The sequence below is a fragment of the Eschrichtius robustus genome, chromosome X (assembly GCF_028021215.1).
Source record: "Eschrichtius robustus isolate mEscRob2 chromosome X, mEscRob2.pri, whole genome shotgun sequence".
In the NCBI taxonomy this organism is placed as follows: domain Eukaryota; kingdom Metazoa; phylum Chordata; class Mammalia; order Artiodactyla; family Eschrichtiidae; genus Eschrichtius; species Eschrichtius robustus.
The window spans coordinates 113,515,298-113,539,802 of record NC_090845.1 but is presented as its reverse complement, the minus strand read 5'-3'; the positions used below and the strand labels follow the sequence as shown (position 1 = coordinate 113,539,802).

General features: G+C 35.2%; 1 protein-coding gene across 5 annotated transcripts in view; it reads left to right on the top strand.

Moving 5' to 3' along the window:
* The window catches only part of SMARCA1 (SNF2 related chromatin remodeling ATPase 1), a 68,547-nt gene that overhangs the window by 27,304 nt on the left and 16,738 nt on the right, over positions 1-24,505 (top strand). For all 5 annotated transcript variants that reach the window (XM_068533404.1, XM_068533400.1, XM_068533402.1 and 2 more), the window contains 7 exons: positions 2,073-2,205; positions 3,121-3,269; positions 5,453-5,572; positions 12,680-12,790; positions 13,052-13,165; positions 21,735-21,857; positions 23,877-24,009. In XM_068533404.1, coding sequence (XP_068389505.1) covers positions 2,073-2,205; positions 3,121-3,269; positions 5,453-5,572; positions 12,680-12,790; positions 13,052-13,165; positions 21,735-21,857; positions 23,877-24,009 — 883 coding nt within the window. The remainder of the gene's footprint in view (positions 1-2,072; positions 2,206-3,120; positions 3,270-5,452; positions 5,573-12,679; positions 12,791-13,051; positions 13,166-21,734; positions 21,858-23,876; positions 24,010-24,505) is intronic.

The window sequence follows — 24,505 nt, the reverse complement described above, 5'->3', positions numbered from 1 at the left end:
CAACTATAGCATTTGTGTGTTGATTTTGGCTTTTATCATGAAACAGAAATGTCATTTTTTTCCCACTCCTAAATATTGAAGAGGGCACATACATATGTTTTAATGAAAAGGGTTTAAAAATTAGTCTTTCAGTATTATTTTCCTTAACAACTAAATATATTAAAATCCTTAGCACTGAAATTGGGAGAGATAGGATTTTAATTTCTGTTATAAAACAATTGGGGCAAGAAGGTAAAAAGGTAACAAAGGAATATATTCCAGGAAAACATTTGCTACCTAAGGACACCATCAGAAACTACTCTATGTTTAAAAAAGATTCAGGGAGCTTTTTTTACCTTTCATCATGGTATCATTTATTGAACTAGAGCTACAACTTGAGTCACTGTGACTCAAGTTTTGAGATATATATAATTTCAGAAGTAAAAAGATACAACATAGCTATGCATTCAAAATCCCCGGAATTTATGGGACAACTGACTGTCTTTGAAAACGATTAAAGTCATATGCCAATGAGGCAGAGCTTAGAAGTCATCCCTTTTCTTTTATAATAGAGAATTGAAAATATTGACCATTGGGACATTTTAAAATCCACATGCTTTGGCATAATTGTTACTGCTTTAGGTACCTAACTGCATGTTTGATGTGACTAAGTAGGAGTAAGCCCCAGTAAGTTACAGTGTTACTGAACTGGAAAACTTACTGGTAACACTTTATTTCCTTAAAAGTGTTAGAGGATAGCTGATCTTTCACGATTTACTGATTTGAGTTTGAAATGTAAATATGTGTGGGGTGTTGCTTTCTCTCTCAGTGTGCTGTGTTGAAACTGTTACTGGCTCTAGTGTTTTTATATTTAGTACAAGGGCTGTTTTGAACCCTGTTTCTTTGATTTTTTTTTCTCGACCAGCCTCCTCCCTTCACCTATTTGCCCTGGCCGCTTCTTGTGTTTTAAAAACACTCCCCCTGCAATGAACATTGTGGTACATGACTCTTTTTGAATTATGGTTTTCTCAGGGTATATGTCCAGTAGTGGGATTGCTGAGTCGTATGGTAGTTCTCTTTTTAGTTTTTTAAGGAACCTCCATACTGTTCTCCATAGTGGCTGCTAAAAAAAAAAAAAAAAAAAGGTCATGAAGAACCTAGGGGCAAGGCGGGAATAAAGATGCAGACCTACTAGAGAATGGACTTGAGGATATGGGGAAGGGGAAGGGTAAGCTGGGACAAAGTAAGAGAGTGGCATGGACATACATACACTACCAGACGTTAAATAGCTAGCTAGTGGGAAGCAACCGCATAGCACAGGGGGATCAGCTCAGTGCTTTGTGACCACCTAGAGGGGTGGGATAGGGAGGGTGGGAGGGAGGGAGACGCAAGAGGGAAGAGATATGGGGACATATGTATATGTATAACTGATTCGCTTTGTTATAAAGTAGAAACTAACACACCATTGTAAAGCAATTATACTCCAAAAAAGATGTTTAAAAAAAAAAAACAACAAAAAACAAAAACACTCCCCCTAGCTGTTTATATGTTATCAGAACTTGCCACCTGTCACACCTTTACCAACTGTAAACCATAGGACCAGTTCAAGACCATACAGTAAGGGTATTAATAGCCCATTAATTTTTATGACCCTTTACTACAGATCCCTGAATTGCCTCAGTAAACAGAAAGAACTGCTTGCTGATGAGAGAAAGCTGACTTTTGCCACCAAAGCAACCCTTATTAACTACTTTGCCCCTCACTTAAAAAACTCCTTGCTAGTGTGGAAGATGTTTGTATTTAATGGCTTAAAGTTACTTAGTAACTTAATCCAGAAGCTTTCAGCTCTCTTTAGTCCTCATCTTAAAGGGATTTTGTCTGTTGTCCTTCTGGAAATTTCCATTAATGGTACGGCAGAATATTTGCAGATTTCTGTGTTCCCAGGGGTCTCTAGATATTCTTAATATTCTTTACCCTCGTTTCAAAGGTGGCAGGAACTAATTTTTATTTTCAGAATTTTATAGCATAAGCTGGCTATACCATACATTTTATCCAGAATACCCAATGTCTTATATTAGGATTTTTTCTACTAGGATCGGGCACACCGTATCGGTCAGAAGAAGCCAGTACGTGTATTTCGTCTCATCACCGACAACACCGTTGAAGAAAGGATTGTTGAAAGAGCTGAGATAAAACTGAGACTTGACTCAATTGTCATACAACAAGGTATTTATACGTGTAAACTGGATTAGGTGTTTTTTTTTTTGAAAAACACCGGCAATTTTCTTCAGAGGAGATTTCATTCATTCATTCATTCATTCATTCATTTATTTATTTATTTTTGGCTGTGTTGGGTCTTCGTTTCTGTGCAAGGGCTTTCTCCAGTTGCGGCGAGCGGGGGCCACTCTTCATCGCGGTCCGCGGGCCTCTCACTATCGCGGCCTCTCTTGTTGCGGAGCACAGGTTCCAGACGCGCAGGCTCAGTAGTTGTGGCTCACGGGCCCAGTTGCTCCGCGGCATGTGGGATCTTCCCAGACCAGGGCTCGAACCCGTGTCCCCTGCATTGGCAGGCGGACTCTCAACCACTGCACCACCAGGGAAGCCCGGAGATTACTTTTAATGAAAGTTGACCAAAATCTGCAAACTTAGTAAAAGAAAAAAGTCAAATTAAAAAAACAATGCTAATTTAAATCTGCCTATTTTGAAACCTGGCATTCAGTATATGGAGTAGGTACTTGAACATCACTAGCTTATAGTTGAATGTCAGTGGCATGTCTTTTCAAGTACTTGGTATTATTTAGCAGATAAAATGTTTGGTTTAAAAATTTTAAAACATGTATTAGAGGGTGCCTTTTCATACAGAACAATTTGATCTGAGAAATGAAGTTTGAACATGAAAAAATGTTTCTGTCCTTCTATGTTTTAACTGAATTTTATAGAAGGAAATTCATATTGAAATAGAAGGTATGGTAGAAGAAAAACTTGCAGGGTTGTTCATTTAAAAAATTACTTTAAAGCTCACTAATTTTCCGTTATAAAGTTTTACTTATGTTTAAATGTACTAGTTTCTGACTAGAACTAATATGCTATGCTTTCTCTGGAATATCATTGAATATATACAACTTTTATTTTTATTATCAGGAAGACTTATTGACCAGCAGTCTAACAAGATGGCAAAAGAGGAAATGTTACAAATGATACGTCATGGAGCCACCCATGTTTTTGCTTCTAAAGAAAGTGAGCTGACAGATGAAGACATTACAACTCTTCTGGAAAGAGGGGAAAAGAAGGTTAGTTAAAATGGCATTTTGTTTTCATGATGGATTGCTTTAACATCAGTTTATTTCAGCATGATTATTGTAGTGAGTTGTTTCAAATGCATGTTTCAAACTGCATGTTTCAAATGATTCATGTTCTAAGAATTTGTAGATTTATATCCGGGGATAATTTAGGTTTTTTTTTTTTAGTTTAAATTTTGGTGAGAAGAGTAAGAACCAGAGTTTAAAACTGAGTGACCTTGTATCTCATGCTTATAATATTGGTATTTACTCTACTTAAAAGCCCAGAAAATTTTGTGTTTAATCACTTGTATCAGGACTGCATTTTTGTGACTTTTTTGCATGGGATTAGAAATTATCTACTGATACATTGTGTCAACTGAAACTTTTGTGAACATTTTGTAAAATATTAAAGCATTATTTGTTAAAGTATAATAAGCTGTTTCAGAATATTGCAATTTTGTGTTGAATTTACCTTTTTTCACAAATTATTATGGATAATTTCAAACATAAGCAAAAGTAGACAGAATAGTGTAATGAACCCCCATGTACTTATCACCCGTTTCCAACAACCATCAACCAGTCCTGCCCCATTCACACCCCCAGTTCATCTTCCCCCTTCCTGGTTTATTTGGGAGCAAATCTCAGCCATATCATTTCAGCTATAAATATTTCACTATGTATTTCTAAAATATAAGAACTCTTTAAAAACATAATCATGATGGCATTGTCCCACCTGAAAAACCCCAATAATTCTTTAACATCAAAAATCCAGTTATAATTCAAATTTCCAATTATCTCAGAAGTAGCTAAGCTTTTTTAAAACTTTTTTTAAAAATCAGAATGCATATAAGGTCTATACATTGTCACTGGTTGATACGTCATGTGTATCTTTTTTAATCTGTAGGTTCTCCCTCTATTTATGTATTATTTCCCTTGTAATTTATTTGGTGAAGAAACTGGATTGTTTGCCTTTTGAGTTGCTCACAGTGTAGATTTTGCTGATTCCATCCCCACGGGGTATTTTACCATGTTCACTTATTTACTGTATTTCCTGCAAATTGGTCGAATTTACTTTTCAGACTATTTTTTGTTTCTGAGGCTATATCTCCATACATTTATATTATAGCCCCAGGACTTATTTATTTTATAACTGACTTCCCACCCCCCCACCTCTGGCAACCAACCAATCTGTTCTCTGGGTCTATGAGTTAGGTTTTCTTTTTTTTTAGATTCCACATATCAGTGAGATCATATGGTATTTTTCTTTCTCAGTCTGACTTATTTCATTTAGCATAATAGCCTCAAGGTCCATCCACGCTGTCGCAAATGGCAGGATTTCCTTCTCTTTAATGGCTGAGTAATATTCCATTGTATACATTTACACCACATTTTCTTTATCCATTCATCCACCGATGGACACTTAGGTTGTTTCCATGTCTTGACTGTTGTAAATAGTGCTGTAACGAACATGGGGGTGCAGGTAGGTATCTTTTCAAGTTAGTGTCTTCATTTCCTTCAAATAAATTCCCAGGAGTGGAATTTGGAATTGCTGGATCATATGGTAGCTCTATTTTTAATTTTTTGAGGAACCTCCATACTGTTTTCTACATTGCCTTAACCAATTTACATTCCCACCAACAGTGTAGGAGGGTTCCCTTTTCTCCACATCCTCTCCAGCATTTATTATTTGTAGACTTTTTGATGATGGCCATTCTAACAGGTGTGAGGTGATATCTCATTGTAGCTTTGATTTGCATTTCCCTGACGATTAGTTATATTTAGTACCTTTTCATGTATCTGAGGTCATATGTTGGAATTTGAACAATCTTGTGTTACTGTGTTTCATGTTAGTGTGCAAATGTGTTGTTTAATCCAAGTTTGCCTTTGTTTTAGCATTAGCCATGTGTCCCATTAAAAGTATGCAGCAGAAATTATAATATGGCTACATTTTCAATGACAAAAGATTTTAAAGAAAGCCTAAGTGAGAACACTTAAGAACCATTTAAGTATTTAAAATACTTGGGGCAAATTAAATTTATATTCAAGTTTGATGTTAACATTGCATTATTACTTTGTAAATTAACAGATTGCATATTTCATATCAAAACCTGACTTTTAAAAAGATAGAAAATCCACAGATTTTTATAAGTAATTCAGGGATAATTTTCTAATTTCAATGCATTCAACTTTAGACTGCAGAGATGAATGAACGCTTGCAGAAAATGGGAGAGTCTTCTCTGAGAAATTTTAGAATGGACACTGAACAAAGTTTGTACAAGTTTGAAGGAGAAGATTATAGAGAAAAACAGAAGGTAACTTTTTACCCTCAACCATTAGATTCTCTCAAATTAGCATTTCTTCCCGTAACAATTATATATTTAACAAAACACTGGCACTTACCTATCACAATACTGTGCTGTAGAGTGAAAGTGACGTATGTCAAAATGATCTTATCTAAGGGCTGGTTTATTATTATTATTATTACCACCACCATCAACATCATTTTTGTTGTTGCTGCTACTACTACCACCACCGCTTTTGTTTTTGAGAAGCAGTATAGGATGTGGTTGAGTTCCTGGATTCTGAAGCTGAAATCACAACTCTATCACTAATTAAGTGACTTAAAAGTTTTTTTTATTGAAGTATAGTTGATTTACAATGTTGTGTTACTTTCAGGTATACAGCAAAGCGATTCAGTTATACATACATATGTATTTTTTTCAGATTCTTTTCCCTTATAGGTTATTACAAAATATTGAGTATAGTTCCCTGTGCTGTACAGTAGGTCTTTGTTGGTTATCTATTTTATATGTAGTAGTGTGTATATGTTAATCCCAAACTCCTAATTTATCCTCCCCCTCCTTTCCCCTTTGGTAACCATAATTAAGTGACTTTGGATAATCAGTTTTTTCACCTATCAAATGGAGGTTGGAGTAATTACATTATAGAGTAATTAGAACAAAATATGTAGCACTTAGTATTAATTATATTAGTAATAATATTATTGTTTACATATAGTTACTTAAATGCCAGAAGGACTTTGTTACAGGTGGTCTCATTTATAAAAGAATGCCTTGTAATATACTTCATGGACAACAAAGGTCTCTTGAAGAAATGGGAATTTTATTTATTTTGTCTGTTTAAACTGAAATTATGGCTGTAATTTTAAAAACTTTTAATTTTGAAATGACTTTAGACTTTATTGCAAAAAATAGTAAAGAGTTCACATATATCCTTCACTCAGCTTCCCCTAATGTTAACAATTTACTTAATCATACTACAGTGATCAAGTCCAGGAAATTAACATGTTTTCCCCCTAATGTCCTTTCCCTGTTCCGGGGTTTATAATCCAGGATCCCACATTGCAGTTTTTAAAAACAGAGTTTTATTTTTAAGAGCAGTTTTAGGTTCACAGCAAAATCGCGTGGAAAATACAAAGACTTCCCATATTCCATCTGCCTCCCCCCAACAGCTTCCTCTACTGTCAACATCCCACACCAGTCGAACCTACACTGACACATCATTATCATTCAAAGTCCATTGTTTACATTAGGATTCACTTTTGGTGTTGTACAGTCTGTGGGTTTGGATAAATGTATAAATGACTGGTATCCACCATTATGATATCCAGAATAGTTTTACTGCCCTAAAAACCCTCTGTGTGCTGCCTGTTAATCCCACCCTCCCGTCAACCCCTAGCAACAACTGATCTTTGCACTTTCTCCATAGTCTTGCCCTTTCCAGAATATTATATAGCTGGAATCATACAGTATGTAGCCTTTTCCGATTGGCTTCTTTCACTTAGTAATATGCATTTAAAGTTCCTTCATGTCTTTTCATGGCTTGATAGCTCATTTCTTTGTAGTGCTGAGTTATATTCCATTTTCTGGATGTACTACAGCTTATTTGTGCATTTATCTACTGAAGGACATCTTGGTTGCTTCCAAGTTTTGATAATTATGAATAAAGCTGCCATAAACATTTATGTGCAGGTTTTTGTGTGAACATAGATTTTCAACTCCTTTGGGTAAATCCCAAGGAGCACGATTGTTGGATTGTATGGTAAGAGTATGTTTAATTTTGTAAGAAACTGCCAACCTGTCTTCCAAAGTGGCCATACTATTTTACATTCTCGTGGGCAGTGAATGAGAGTTCCTGTTGCGCCACATTCTCACCAGCATTTGGTGTTGTCAGTGTTCTGGATTTTTGCCATTTTAGTAGGTGTGTAGTAGTATGTCTTTGTTTTAGTTTGCATTTCACTGATGACATGATGGGGAGCATCTTTTCATTTGCTTATTTGCCATCTGTATATTTCATCGGGGAAGTGTCTCTTCAGATCTTTTGCCCATTTAAAAATCAGAATGGTTGTTTTCTTATTGTTGAGTTTTAAGAGTTCTTTGTATATTTTGGATAATAGTCTCTTAACAGATATGTCTTTTGCAAACACTTTCTCCCAGTCTGTGGCTTGTCTTCTCATTCTCTTGACCCACATTGCATTTTGTTGCTGTGTCTCCTTGGTCTCTTCTAATCTGTGATAGTTCTCAGTCTTTCTTTGTTTTTCATGACCTTGACCCTCTTGAAGAGTATTGTTCAGTTATCTTGTAGTTTGAACCTCACTTTGGGGTTGTTCGACATTGTTTTCATGATTTGACTGACATTATGCATTTTTAGCAAGAATGTGTTGGAAGGGATGTTACGTCTTTCTCAGTACATCATACCAGGGAACATATGACGTCACTATGTCATGTTACTGGGGACAGTAACCTTAATCACTTCGTTGAGGTGATGTCTGCTGGGTTTTTCCACTGTAGAGTTCCCATTTTTCCCTTTGTAATTGATAAGTATCTTGGTGGGGGGAGATACTCCTCACATTTTTGCCCACTGGTTTTAGCATCTCTTGGTGGAGCTTGCCTGCAATAGTTATTGTGGTGTTTACTTAACGGTCATTTTGTATTTCCTTCATTCCATCTACATTTATTAATTGGGATTTTTCTGTAAGGAAGAGCTGTCCCTTCTCCCCATTTATTTATGTACTCATTTATTTATATCAACATGGACTCAAGGGTAGTTATTTTTTGAGTTATAATACAATTCTATCATTTTTATTTTGTTACTCAAATTGTTCTATAAAGCTGTTATATTTTTTAACTGACAGAATGAATTTTTTAAAATAAAAAAGCTTATTCTTGGGTATTGATTTTACTGAAAAATCAGAGGTGAGCCATTTTAATTTGCATTGCAACTAGTATGTTGATAATGCTTTGTTGCTATCATTATTTCTGGTTAGTTTTTAGTATCTTGACCAAAATCTATGTGGTTATTCTATCTATAACCTTAATTCAGACTACTTATGGCTTACTCTGAGGAGATGGAGGTGATAGCCTGCATAAACAGAGTGGAAACTGCCTTCCTAATATGCTTTTTAGATCTCATTATGTGATACGAATTTTATTAATTTTACAATTATTCCCGTGAGCTTATTGTTATTATGAGTGTTTTATAAAGTAACAGTGAAAAGTCTAAATATCAGTGGTGCTTCCTACCTACATTCTTAGAGGAAAATTAGGCTTAGTAAAATATTTGTCCATTTCTAATATAACAAGTTTTCCTGTGTTTCTAATTCTAGCAAAATAATGATGTACAGATATAAAGAAATTTTAATGACAACAATTATGATGACTTTTATAATTGACTAAATCAGATTTTTTTTCTGAATATTCTGAGTTGAAATTATATTTTATTATGTCTTTCCATATTTTCTAGATAGGTTCATAAAATAGGTTCATACTATCCTTTGAAGAGAATTGAAAACCTGCAAGAATGTTGTTCATACATATGGAAATTGCACAGTGAGGTAGATTTTCATATAAGATTTGTCGAACCAGTTGCATTAGTTTATAACCATACCTGGTGAATTAAGTCATAATGACTGACATTGATTCTGAATAAATTAACCTGAATAAGTTTGTATTAATGTAGTCTTATCTAAAACAAACTAATTCAGCATGATTTATTCTGTTTTTGAAAGTTCAGGAATTGGCCTTTAATACTTATTTCAAATTTGAATATCTAAACCTTCAAACAAGTATAGGTTAAATGGCCAAATACATTACTTTCAGAAAGTTAAGCTATTATTGATTTTTCATCCCAATTGATACAAATAAATATTGGTTATTAAAAAATATCTTTTCTATTACTGTCATCTCACATTAACCCATCTGAGGGGGAAAACAAAACAAAACTCATCATCTTACATAACTCACATTATCCATCTCGTGAACTTTTAGAGGTAAAAGAGACATTTAGTCTAACCTTGTTTGTGATTAAGAAATCCCATCTATAGCATCTAGGACAGTTATCTAGCCTCTGTTTTTTTTTTCTTCCCCCCATCCAGCCTCTGGTTGAACTCGGTCATGTTGGGATTCTTACTCTTCTCAGGATATTTCATTTCACTGTGTTATATTCTCTGGTTCTCAGAATACTTCTATTTTAAAAAAATATTTATTTGGTTGCACCGGGTCTTAGTTGTGGCAGACAGGCTCCTTAGATGAGGCAGGTTGGGCACCTTAGTTGTGGCACGTGGGTTCCTTAGTTGAGGGAGGTGGGTTTCTTAGTTGTAGCAGGCAAAAAACTCTTAGTTGTGGCTTGCAAACTCTTAGTTGCAGCATGCATGTGGGATCTAGTTCCCTGACCAGGGATCGAACCTGGGCCCCCAGCACTGGGAGCGCAGAGTCTTATCCACTGTGCCACCAGGGAAGTCCCTCAAAATACTTCTTATTTGGCTTATAAGCTCCTTGGTGGAAGAGATTGTTTTATTCATTTTTGTATCCTTGACACTTGCAAGTAGGCACTTAAGACATATTTGTTAAATTATATTGAGTAGCAATCTACTTTCTTGTGACTTTCCATGTTGGTTTTAATCTTATGGATCAACAAAGAACTGTTTTCTTCTATCTGATAGACTTTTCCATATGTGGATGCCACCATTTTGTCTTTAGTCTTTACTTGTCTAGACACAGAGTTTATGATTTCTAACCATTCTAGTCATCTTAGTTTATCATCCACTCTTAAAATGTGATAACAAGGTTAGGACTCAGCCTGTAGATGAGGTCAAATAGAGTGGGACCATTAATTGTATTGGATTGGCCAAAAAGTGCCTTCGGTTTTTAAGTAAAAATAAAAGACACATTTTTCATTTTCACCAAGAACTTCATTGAACAACGTATTCACCCTGTTGTTTCACTACCTTCTGGCATTTTTCAGGCAACTTCATAATTCCATCTTCCCAAAACTTTTTATCTTTTTGAGCAGAGAAACTGTTCAAGGTTCCTTTTACAGTCTTCCAGGGAATTGAAATTTTTTCCATTAAGAGAATTTTGTAAAGACCAAAATAATTGGAAATCTGAAGGTGCAATGTCTGGTGAATATGGCAGATGAATCAGAACTTCCCAGCCAAGCTGTAACAGTTTTTGTCTGGTCCTCAAAGAAACATGCGGTCTTGTGTTACCCTGATGGAAGATTATGCATTTTCCGTTGACTAATCATCGAGTGCTGCTTTCAGTTGGTCTAATTGGGAGCAGTACTTGTTGGAATTAATCGTCTGGATTTCCAGAAGGAGCTCATAACAGAGGACTCCCTTCCAATCCCACCATATACACAACATCACCTTCTTTGGATGAAGACAGACCTTTGGTGTGGTTGGTGGTGGTTCATTTCACTTGCCCCACGATCTCTTCCGTTCCACATAACTGTACGGTACCCATTTTTCATCACCTGTCACAATTTATTTTAAAAATGGAACATTTTCATTATGTTTAAGTAGAGAATCGCATGTGGAAATATGGTCAAGAAGGTTTTTATCGCTTAACTTACGTGGAACCCAAACATCAAAGCGATTCACATAACCAAGCTGGTGCAGATGATTTTCAGTGCTTGATTTGGATATTTTGAGTATGTTGGCTATCTCCCGCGTGGTATAACATTGATTGTTCTCAATTAATGTCTCGATTTGATCGCTATCAACTTCAACAGGTCTACCCGAACTTGGAGCATCGTCCAGTGAGAAATCTCCAGCACGAAACTTCGCAAACCACTTTTGAACACGTTCGATCAGTCACAGCACCTTCTCCATACACTGCACAAATCTTTTTTTTGCGTTTCAGTTGCGTTTTTACCTTTCTTGAAAAATAACACATAATATGCTGGAAATGTTGCTTTTTTTTTCTTCCATCTTCAATGTTAAAATGGCTACACAAAAATTCACCAATTTTGATAAGTCTTTTTTTTAAATGCATGCTGATATGACAGCTGTCACATACAATCTAACAGAATTGTTTCAAATGAAGTTAAAGACAACTAAGTGCTACTAGAGCCATCTTACAGAAAAAACCAAACAAAACTTTTAGCCAACCCAATAGATTAATGGCCTCTTTTGTGTAAAAGTACTAGGCTAGGCACTGTGAAATCAAGAAAAATATCTGAACTAGAAAAAGCATACCTACAGCCTCCAAAACTTTATATTGTCACTTTTGTATATTGACTTTTAAATTGCATTTTCTAGCTGATATTGGGGTAAGGTTTTGTAAGGCTACCAAATCATTGTTCACCCCACTTTGGATATTTAATAATAACTTACATTTAACTCTTGGCAGTTTACCTAATGCTTTCACGTATATGGTCACATTTAATCCTCAGAGTAGGTTTTATTATTATTCCCATTTTACAGATGGAGAAAATAATTTCTTCAAAGTTATACAGTTGGTAAAGTGGCAGAACCTGGTTTCAAATTCAGGTCTTTCTGATTCCACTGGCTTTTCCCACAGCTACCTTACCAAGAGGTCTTATTTTAAAATTTCTCTTGATTTGAAGGGATATATGGCTGTCATGTTGATATTCATTATTTATGCCTTTCAGCTATTTTCTAATTCATACACTTAACACAGTTACCAGAATCAATATTAGTCTTCTGCCTATACTAGATGCTATTTATTTATTTTGACATAAAATATTAACCAGATTATGCAAATTCTTCTCGATTACTAAGGAAGAGCTAAGTTTCAAACTTACTTAAAAAAAAAAAGAAAACCATCCTTGCACTTGCACCTAAACTTGGTATACAGTATGAGGTTTTGGAACTTGGGATGTATAACTGTGACTTATAAAGCAAGTTTTTTTTTTTAAATTGAAGTATAGTTGATTTACAATATCGTGTTAGTTTCAAGTGTACAGCAAAGTGATTTAGTTATTTTTTTTCAGATTCTTTTGGGGTGCATGTGTCTTTTCCAATTAGAGTTTTACAAAGCAAGTTTTGATTCTTCCTAATGGCTTTGGTTTTCTCACACTTCTACAACCTTGATGTGCTTGATATTTATAAACCAAATTGGAATTATTAAACTCCTCATTCTTGTTTCCGTGTATAGCTTGGAATGGTGGAATGGATTGAACCTCCCAAACGAGAACGCAAAGCCAACTATGCGGTGGATGCCTACTTCAGAGAGGCTTTACGTGTTAGTGAGCCAAAGATTCCAAAGGTAAAGCAGTATGAGGCCAGGTTTTATGTCCTACAGTAGAATTCTCTTGTAATGTGGTCTCTGATTCAGATTTACTTATGTTAGTGCTAAATCTTAGTCCCTAAAATATAACAATACAGAAAAGTACTTGATATGCTCCAGCCATATAAATGGATTCCATTGTATTTATTTTTCTATATATAAAAGAAATAATAAAAGATAAGTATGTTCACTTCAGGTACTGAAAACAAATATATATGTAATGCATTTTCTCCCCCGCAGGCTCCACGACCTCCAAAACAGCCAAATGTTCAGGATTTTCAGTTTTTCCCACCACGCTTATTTGAGCTCCTCGAAAAGGAAATTCTTTATTATAGGAAGACCATAGGCTATAAGGTAATTTTTCAGTTTTTTGGATTAGCATAATACAATCTTTTAAGCTAATATAATGTATTAAGCTAGACTAGAAAGTGTTCCATTTTAATGTGAGAGAACTTAAGAGTAAGTCAAAATAGTGGTGTTTTTAAAACCAAAGTGGATGTTTATCTAGAAGCAAAGCATCAAGCTACCCAATCACCAGTAAGATCATCACTAAACGAGATTAGTGGAGAATTATCCAATATTTCAAAATAGCAATAACATTTAAATAATGCTCGTGTTCAAGTGCTCAAAGAATATGTAGAATAAACAATAGGTATGTGTTTAAATAGAAGTGAATGTATGATAGATGATAGGAAATTTTTGATTATTTTCCTCAAAATGACCAAGAAATAGTATTTTTGTGTTTATTGCTCATAGATTGATAGAAGCCCTGTTGGTGGTTAGTAGATTGTGTTCACTTAGGTGTTAAAATAATGATAAACACGGTAATGAATTATGGAACTTAAAAATGATCTTTTGGAATTCAAACTTCTTACTTATATAGGTAGATAAGAACCCGTTTATAGTGAGTGAAATATAATGTTTGTCATACTTACAGCTATCACATTGAGAGATTAAGCATACCAGGTTATTTCTGTATGTTGAAATTGGCTTCCTAGTGAGTGGAAAGGGATGACCAAATAATAATCAATAGTATGAACAAAATTATAAAACTATTAACACTGTTATAATTTTATGAAGATTTCTGTTTTATGAATTGGAAGCTGTGTTTTAAAATTCATATTGTGAACCTTTATCACAAGTGGAACTGTGACCAGTTATTTTGATTAGTAACTGTAATATGCCTAGAAAAGCTCCATATATATATATAAGATATTTAGTTAGTTAATATTTTGGAACTGAGGGAGGAGATATGGGGATATACGTATATGTATAACTGATTCACTTTGTTATAAAGCAGAAACTGACACACCATTGTAAAGCAGTTATGCTCTAATAAAGATGTTAAAAAAATATTTTGAACTGAGTGAATCTCTAGAGTGTTTCTACTATTTGTCCAAAGTGGGAGCACTGTCATTTGAAATGGAGCAAAAAAGTTTTGCTTGCTATTTATGTACCAGAGTTTAGATATCTATAAATAGGGACAAGAAACTTAAGGTGAATATAAGTGGAAATATATAAAAATAAGAACAAGAAAGTTAGGGTGAATATAAGTATAAAAATACATAAATGAAGTGGTTAGTTATAATCTGGTTAGGGAAATATGATTAAATTTGAATGTATTTAACCAACAGGACTGGATAAAATCCTTCTTAGGAAGTTGTAGAAGAGTACAGTAATCATGGTTGAACATCGGATCAGGCATAAAACCAGTTTCAAAGAAAGTGAAAACAGCGATGTTAGAAGAAACAGGCAAGTTATAGGTTTACAATGTAAAATAAAAATAGTAAAATTAATAAAGTAGTGAATAAGATTTCACGAGGTAAACAAATATATACATGATCCCACTAAGAATTATTAAACCTTTTAGGTTTAGATCATTATTTTCTGTTAACTTTTATTGACTATTATTAGTGAGACTTAAAAGGAGAATTAAGTTGAAATGTTAGACCTCAGTAATCAACCAAATATCTGTGTAGAGCATCTTATAATTGAATAAATGCTTTACCACATACTTCATTTGATTTCTTAGAAACCCTGTGAGATAGGTGTTATTATCACCTCTATATAATAGGTGAGGAAACAAGTTCAGTGAGGTTAAATGACTTGTTCAAGGTCAGGTAGCTAACAGAGTTGCCAAGGGTGCTGGTCTCAAACACAGGTTCTGAGCATTCAAATGCTATGCTCTTTCCACTCAGACATTCTGGGCTATTTCTGCATGTGACATAACTCTGCTTCTTTCTGCAGCCCTAAATAAGGACTGTGTTTACAGTGGTTTGACATGTTGTTTGGGAGGTGAGCCAAGTGGTAGTCAAGTAGCAGCAATAAAAAAATCACCTCTGCTAATATAACTGTTTATGCTCCTTCTTTGGAGATACTGAAATTCTGTTCCCTGTGATAATACAGTGCCCACCACATTCTCGCCACAGCTCTGGTTTTAATGTAAATAGTGCCTTTCATTACAGGCAGTTTGTGGTTAAGGGTCAGGGTCTTACATGACAGTTGGGTGGTGGCCAGCTGGAAGGAGATGGAGGAGAGAGGAAACCTTAGAAGAGGGAGGAATGAAGGGACAGCTGCGAAGGGTGATAGGAAGGAGGAAGGTGTGAGCAGATAGGAAAGGGATGAGCGAGCAGAGGGAAGATGGCATGGCATCCATGCTATGGCACCTTACTGTTCTCTGTTCCTCACCTCCCGGAGAGAAGTGACTGGAGAGGGAGTGTGAGTGAAAGGAGGACTGTTTTTCATTTAATACATATTTATCGAGTGCCCCCCTATGCCAGGTCCTATGTCAAGGTCTGAGGATAAAGTGACGAATAAGACAGAGGGGGTTCCTCAGTGCACAGTACTTACGTTCTGATGGAGGAGACAGACATTAAGCTGAAAGCACAGCGTAGTGACGTTATTTGTTTTCACTGCTATGAGGGATCATAACGTGGGTACCTAGCGTGGAGTGGGAGATCAGGGAGGTGGTCCCTAAGGACCACCATTTAACTTGAGATCAGAGAGGTGCACAGGAATTAGCCAAGTGAAGTGTGGGACAGAAGCGTTCAGGTGGGGGAGCCACAGGTACAAAGGTGTTGTGGTAGGAAGGAGGATTGCCCCTTCAGAAACTGAAAGAAGGCCAGTGTTGCTAGGGAGTGGTGAGAAGGAGAATGACTTGAGATGAAACTGGTGAGTTGGTTGAGTTGGACCATGTGGAGCATTGAACATTAATTATAGGTCATATTAATTGGGTTGAACTTTAGAGCAAAGAAAGCCTTTGAGATGTTTTTAAGGCAGAGGGGTAGGTGGGTGATGGAATAATAACAGCAGATAGTTATTTAGTCCTTACTTGTGTTGCTTACTCTTCTTAGTTGTTCAAAATGATTAGCTCAGTATTCTCAGAAGAGCCCTGGAACTACATACCCATTTTACAGGTGGGGAAACTGAGGCATACAGAGGTTGAGTAATTTGCCCTGAGTAATTTGCTCAAGGTCAAACCACTTATAAGGGGTAGAATATGATCAGACTTACATTTTTAAAAATCACTCTGGCTGCAACACAGAGAATGGTGAGTTTCTCCAGGGAAACCAGCCAGGAGGCTGCTGCAGTGTGAAGATGAAAAGATGGTGGTGGCTGGGAGTGTGGTGGTGGCAGTGGGGGTGGAAGGGGAATCGACCCCCTACCACTCCACTCCTAGCCCCAGGCTCTCCTCAGCCCCATCCTGGATTGCCTTTGTATTGTCTTAAGACTTGCCTTGATCCTCTGTATGCATACTTAGCTGGGGATTTACAAGACAAAGAAGAATACATTCTGGATGTTGGTTCTTTCTGAACCTTGTCTCTTCCATTCTTTACCAGGGGCTACAGACCTGAGCTAAGGCGGGTGCTTTAATTGGGTGGGTCTCATGTTTGAGTACAGTTGTCCCTCGGTATCTGCGGGACATTGGTTCCAGAAGCCCACAAAGATACCACGATCCGTGAATGCTCAAGTCTCTTATATAAAATGGCGTAGTATTTGCATGTAACCTATGCAGATTCGCCCATATATTTTACATCATCTCTATATTACTTATAATACCTAATACAATGTGATTGCTATGTAAATAGGTATAAATACAATGTGAATGCTATGTAAATAGGTTTAAATACAATGTGAATGCTATGTAAATAGTTGCCAGCATGCAGCAGATTCAAGTTTTGCTTTTTGGAACTTTCTGCAATTTTTTCCTCAAATATTTTTGATCTGAGGTTGCTTGACTCCACAGATGCAGAACCCGTGGATACGGAGGGCCGACTGTATAGACAGATGAGCATGGCATGTTAATCACCTGCAAAAGCTTCCTATAAAGGACGATATGATATTGATAAGTGTTGGGCATATCTTCTCAAGGATTCCTAGCATTGATTATTTTCCCCCTACTAAACCTCCAGAAAAGTAACCCAAGCCACAATATGAATGGAACAATAGTTTGTTCTCAGATGAACAGGACTGCTGTAGTGGAGTTTCCTGATATTCTCTACATAGTTAGGTTCTCAAAAAGGGACTCCTTTCCCTCTTTCTGCTTAAATGATTGTTAGCTCAGGGGAGAGAGGTTTTGTCTGAAGCTGGGGGCATTGTGGTGTATGGTTCCATTTGGTCCATTTTGAGTCCCCACTGTCACATTCTGTAGTGACTTGGAGTGTGGTTAGTGAAGGGCTCAGTAGGCTTGAAGCAGTTGGTAAACAGCATTTTTCTTCAGGGCCTGCTTATTTGCATTTTTATTTTCTGTTTTGTTTTTTCCCCTCAATACTCAGCACAACAAGGTCACGGCAGTATTCCTGATAATGAGATCTGGAATTAAAGAGTTCTGTCTTATTTGAGGCTGAGAGAAGTAGTTGTTTGTTTTGCCCTAACCACTTGGTAGATAGCTGTGCATTATGTGCCAATTTTCCCTGCTGTCTAAGCTCTGACCTTGTTGCAGGTTAGACGTATTCAGAAGCTTCATTGCTCTTGTGACTTAAAGGAGTAACTTAATGCTTTTAGTCACTTGCTCACTAAAACCCTTCCATTGGAAGAAGGTGACTGAATTGAAATTTCAATTGCAGAATTTTAAAACTCCGGAGTATCCAAAAGTCCCATTGAGTCTAAGACCTGGAGTGGAAGAGTTTTGCCATATTAGACGCTGAAGAAAGCTGTAGAACTTTCTAATATACATCTTCAATAAAGACTCTTTGGGGGGGATATAAACATTTGACAAATGCAGGAAGTTCTATAATCTTTGTGGGTTTCCGTAATGTGTCATTGTGGGCCACCTGTTTTGCTGTGGTAGAATTAAAATACAGTGAGCTGATTTCAGGTTACTACTTTTATTTTGTGTGTTGTCACATTTAATTCAGTATTCCATATTTCTATGAAATGCTTGCTGAAGCTCCTAAGAAACAAGACCCCCCAAAAAGTTTTTCACTTTTCCATGGAACATAGCTCTTAATCACAAATTCCTTACTATCTGACTAGAAATCCAAATAATAATTGAGCTGTTTCCTTGAAAGATAACTTCTTGTATATTAAGTGTTACTGGGGGTCATCAGTAATATATACAGTATGAGTACTTGAGATACCACCTAGGTATCTGTTTAGTACTATTGGCCTATAATTCGTCTACTTAATTCTTTTACAGCACTTTGAAATCACTTTAGGAAGCTAAATGCCGATAAAACCTCATGAGGTAAAAAATGAATACTTTTTAAAAATAATAAATATTAAGAAGGAGATTATTTGTAGGAAGAGATACAGGAATTTAGGAATTTTGAGTCATTTCTAATTCTAAAACTTTTAGCAGCTGTTTATTTGAGTAATTTTTAGAACTAAAATTGTAAACGTAACATTGATGAAGTCATTCTAAAGTTTTGCTGTATTAAAAATATGGGCAGTAGATCCTAAAATCTAATGGTATGATATAATATTCTGATTTTGCCTTTATTAAAGTTCAGGTGGAAAATTTTTAGTATTGAAGATATCTACATAGGAATAAAAAGTTTATTTTGTGTGGGTATATTATCCATTTTCTGTCATAAAATTAGATGTTTATGAAATACTTTGTTAAAGTATGGTTTGTCAGATATGGAAAGTTTGAAGCATTTTGGTAGAGAAATATCTTAAGATTAAAGAGGTTTTCCTCCATGAAAGTTAAAAATTTGAGGCCAAAGTAATTTCACCAGCGACTGAAGGGGTCTGTTAAACTTTTAAAGCTATGTCTGTAATTTTTTTCAACATTTTATTATGAAAAATTTCCAAACAGAAAAATGCGAAAATAATTATACAGTGAACACCCACATACACACCACATATATTTTCCAATTTACATTTTACTGTATTTGCTTTATCACCTATTTGTCCATTTCTCCAGCTTTCTATCAAATGGATATCCTTCTTATTTCTTTATGCATTTCAAAGTTGCAGACATAAGTATATTTCACCCGGAGACACTTCAACATGCATATCATTAGCCAGAGTTCAATATTTATTTGATTCTTTTTAAGATAAAAGTTATATACATTGAAATATATAAATCTTGTGTGTCATTTGATGAATTTTGACAAATGCATACGCCTACATAACTGAAGCCCCTATAAAGATATAGAAAGTGCCCCTTCCCAGTCAATCCTCATATTCATTCCCCAGACACAACCACTGTTCTGATATTATTTTCAGCTATAGATTAGTTTTTTTGTTCTAGAGTTTCACATAAATGGAATCATATATTATGTGTAAGGCTTCTTTCACTTAGCATAGTGTTTTTGAGATTCATCCATGTTGTCCCATTATCAATGGTGCATTCCTTTTTATTGCCAAGTACTATTCCATTGTAAGGATATACCACAGTTTGCTTATCCAGTCTCTTGTTGATGGACATCTGGACTGTTTTCTGGGTTTTGGCTCTTGTGAGTAAAGCTGCTATAAACATTCTCCTAAAAGTCTTTGTATAGATATGTTTGTTAGGAATGGAATTGCTGGTGTGCCTGTGATTTAAAAGTGGAATTTAGCTATTGAAAAAAGTCATTTTAAATCATGCGTATCACTGGACTACATTTCATTTTTAATTTACACCTTCTTTTCCATTTCCATTTGCTACCGTCCTAGGCCAGGTGATCATACCTCATTTCTAGATTACAACAGTTTAGCTGGTTCTCTTGCCTCTAGTCGCTTCCCCACTTCAATCCATCCAGCACAAGGCTTGCAGGTGAAAACAGTACTCCTTTGTTGAAAGATCTCCAATGGCTTGCTGTTGCCTACTGTGTAGTTTCAGAAGGCCCTCTAATTCTGTTTCCACCTGGCCTTGTTTCTTATCCCGTCTCAACATAAACCTTATATGCTCCTTCCTGTTTTTGCCTTCACCGTTTTTGCTTTACTGCTCCGCCTAGAATATTCTTTCTCTCTTCTCCATCTCCCCAAATTCTTACAGTTCTTAGAGTATAGCTCAGAATTCCGCAACTAGGTTGTGAGCTCCTTGTGGGCAAGGACCATGTCCACTATTTTTTATATTCCAGTGAACACCTATCATAGTGCTATGGACAAAATAGACATTTAGTCAATACTTACTAATTTGATTGTCTCGTACTGATGATTATGTACAAATGAATCTGTTTTTCAGTATGTCTTTTTAATGCCCAGTTAGTAGGTTTTATATTTAAACAACTATTGGATACAATAGTTTTAAAAATACTTATTTTTAAATTACAGTGCTATGGTTCAAACTCTATGAAATATGTATAATAATTAGAGAAATGTACTCTAGTATGTATTATAATCATGTTTTAGTAAAACCGTGACTATTTGATACCTCTAGAGGATGAGTCATTTATGATAGGTGTGCCTTCCAAACAGTGGAAGGCTTACTGCCAACCCTGTTCTTGCCATGTTTGATGGATGCTATAAAATGTACTATACATGTTATATACCTGCCCTCGTAAATCAATGTGCTGCATTGTCACTGCAGATGCACATAAAAATGATGTGAGGCTTTGCGCTGAGTGACTTAGTTTATCACTCCATACAATGAATGCTGCTTCATACTGCTGAGCTGTATGGGTTGTCTAAGTTCATGGTGACACACTGAGTCCCCTGGGGCTACAGTTTTGAGACACAAATGACTGGCTGACTGCTTGCTTCCTTGTAGAGCTGAGCTTCTGTCCTCCGTCTTTTGAACTTGAGCTCTCTTCTTCTCAGTTGTCAGTGTATTGCAGCTCTGTATACTATGCAGAGCTGTAGAGTATACACTATACCTTCTGTTGCTTACTGCTACTGTAGTTTTTTCCCCTTGACTGCGGGTCCCATTGCAGCTGTTTGTGTGCTTTGCTTACCCCTTCCCTCTTATATATAGCCTCTTTTTTTTTTTTGCTTCTTCATTATCCTGTCACTCTTTCAGTCTTTGCATTTTATGTGAAGATGCTGTCTCTTTCCATATCCTGGAAGGCAATAAAAGTACTCCTTTCTTTTTGCACGTTGAACTGATTAGAGCATTGGATACAATCTTCAGGTGCATTGCCACTTCTATACCCTGGTCTGTATTGCCAGGTGAATATGGACTCTTTTTGTACTACCCAACTTTTTGTTTCTGGGCTTGAGATTTTATTGTATAATGTTGGTGTTGGGGATAATGATATTATTATTACCATGTATTACAATATCATAAGGATTTTTTTGTTCCACAGTGTAATTAGATCTAGAATATAATGTGGCATTTAGCTGTAACTGGTTTTTAACTGTAAAATACCACGTGGCACATTTAAGAACAGTTTTACTTTGGTAATATGGTAGTAGAAATGTGGAGAGGATCATGTGTCATTCTGGTATGACTTTATTTTGTTTACTGCTGAAATAACTCTAAATATTGATATAAGTATGTATACCCTTAATTAATTTTTCTCAACAGTTTATTCATAACACACCTCTTGATTCTTAGGTCCCAAGGAATCCTGATATCCCAAATCCAGCTGTGGCTCAAAGAGAGGAGCAAAAAAAGATTGATGGAGCTGAACCTCTTACACCAGAAGAGACTGAAGAAAAGGAAAAACTTCTCACACAAGTAACATATTTTAAGTGATTGAAATACTTCTAGTCAACCAATAGAAAAAAAGATATAAATTACACTTACTTTTTATTGTATGGGCCTGGTACCCTGATTGGACACACCAACACAACTCAGGGCTATCTTATAAACATACATTTAGACCAAATATCCCTATTTTTTTAATCCCTTTTATAGAATACACTCTTTTAGAAATACTAAAAAATATATAAATGCAAAATATAGGTGTCAATTATAAGAAATCAGACATGCATTTTATCAATTATAATAAAGTCAGTTAATCCACATATGAATCCTGATAGACAGTAATTACTACATATTCTTGAAAATTTAAATTTATTTTATTGATTGTGAACTGTCCTCTGAAATTATACTCTACTAATCTTTTATTTATGGAATGATTTCATAATTCTCAAAATGCCTTATATTCTTTCTTGAAAAGAACTTTAATACAATGATGAGAAATTTCTGAAACTATAAAAGGTGCTCATTGTATAGTTAAAAGCTAATAGTTAATAAGTAGGGAACATTTCGATTTGAACAACATATTAATGCTTTCTGGTCATTGTTGCTTTAATGAGTTTTACAAGTGTCATACTTCCAAAATAATCTGTAGAAGATAAAAAGAATTACAGTGCAAAAGAGCCTTGGAAAATAATAAACAAAACATGTGTACTGTATGATACCACCTTAGTATAGAAAGTAGCCAGCAATATTTATTTATTCAACAAATTCTTTTGAACAATATGCAAAGCACAGTGCTAGGGAATTTCCCACATTAATTATTGAAAGATAGCTTTTATATTTATATCTTATTTATTATATAGGTATTTTCTTTGTTATAACATGTAATTCTATTGAATGAAGTTTTACAAATTACATTCATAATTTTTGAGCCAAATGCCTGGAAGTCATAAAGTTTAGTTTGAAAATGTAATTGCAACTGGTTGAATATTAGGACTTACCACAGAATAAAATAAAACATTTAAATATTCATGATTTTTTTTCAAAATTTATTTCCTGAACACAAAAATAAAGTTACGGTCTTAGAATGTTACTTGGCTTGCAGTATATTGTGAATGTACAATATATTGTGAATATACAGTCTCAATTGAGAAATTGCTTTAGTTTATAATTAGAAACAAAATCAATTTTTTGCCCCTCCTAGTACTTGAAGTCATCTTTAATCACCTTTCTCTACTGCCCTAAATAATTAATCTTTTAAAAAATCATGGGAGTACAAAGGAACAAAATGTGGGATAATCTAAAATCTTTATCAACTAAAGCCTAGGGATAGAGTTTTGCTCTGTCAAGGGTATCACATTTATGTGGGTTGGGACATGAGGAGTGGAAGACAAAAATTTGATCTTGTGACTTCAGAGATATGCTAATAAATACCAAAGAGACTTAAAACACTGATTGGTCGAACTGTTCTATCTTTTAGGAAAGACATTGAGCAGGCCTAATAACATTCTGTTTATCGAATCCTATTTATGAATATAATTTTGAACAGAAATTATTTGTTCACAGTAGTTTGGAATGATGTAAAAAGCTACAAAAATTTTTCTTCAGTCTTTTTTTTCCCTTCATGTAGTTTTTTGATTTAATGCATCCACATTTTTTCTTAATTCACATGGGAATAAGTCTGTGAAAAAAATGAAGTACTGGAATATCCAGGACTTCAGCATTTACATTAGTATTTTAATTTTAATGCATTTGTATTTTAATGTAGTAGGCATCTATAAAATACGGAGTTAAAAACTACACAATATCTTGGAACTATAAATCAGTTTTTAGTACTTGGAGGGAAGTATATTCTCTTCATGATAGAAAAGCAGTTATTAATAACACTAACTCAACTTTTGATTCCAACATAAAAAACCTGGGATTTTATAAGGAGGAAAATTTTAAGCCTTTTGAACTGTTTTTAATGTATCATTGTATAGAACTAAATAGAACAATATTTGGATTTGTTGATTTAACCTCTATTGATGATGCTTAATTTCTTGTTCACAGGGATTCACAAACTGGACTAAGCGAGATTTTAATCAGTTTATTAAAGCTAATGAGAAGTATGGAAGAGATGACATTGATAATATAGCTCGAGAGGTGGAGGGCAAATCTCCTGAGGAGGTCATGGAGTATTCAGGTTTGTATACAACTACAAAAACGGTGTTTAATTGTAACCTTATGCATTTCTTTAGTGTCAGTTTAATTTTACCTTTGTTCAGAGACCTTTAGACTTTTATGAATAAACTGTAAGTGAAAGTATAAAATATAATTGTATTTCTATGAAAAGATTATAAGATTTATCAAAACAAATTGCTGTTGTCCCTACTAGTTAGCTAATAGAGCCAAGTATAGCACTGATAAAACAAGGGTAGCTATTGGATGAGCACTGGCAAAATGCCTACTTTCCCACCTCTGGAATTTGATCATCTTCTGGGCAAGTCAAGTCTAAGGCTTCAGTTTCAGTGGATGGAATTATTGTCTTTCTAGGTTGTCCTTGAAGTAGAGAATTCCTATAATTAGATCCTCAAACACTCTCAGGGTTCTAGTTTGCTCCAGGCAAGTTATGTGTGGATTCTGTTAACTCCAGGCAAGCTGGAGTAGATCTGAAAAGACTGCTTGAATACATCTGTTGA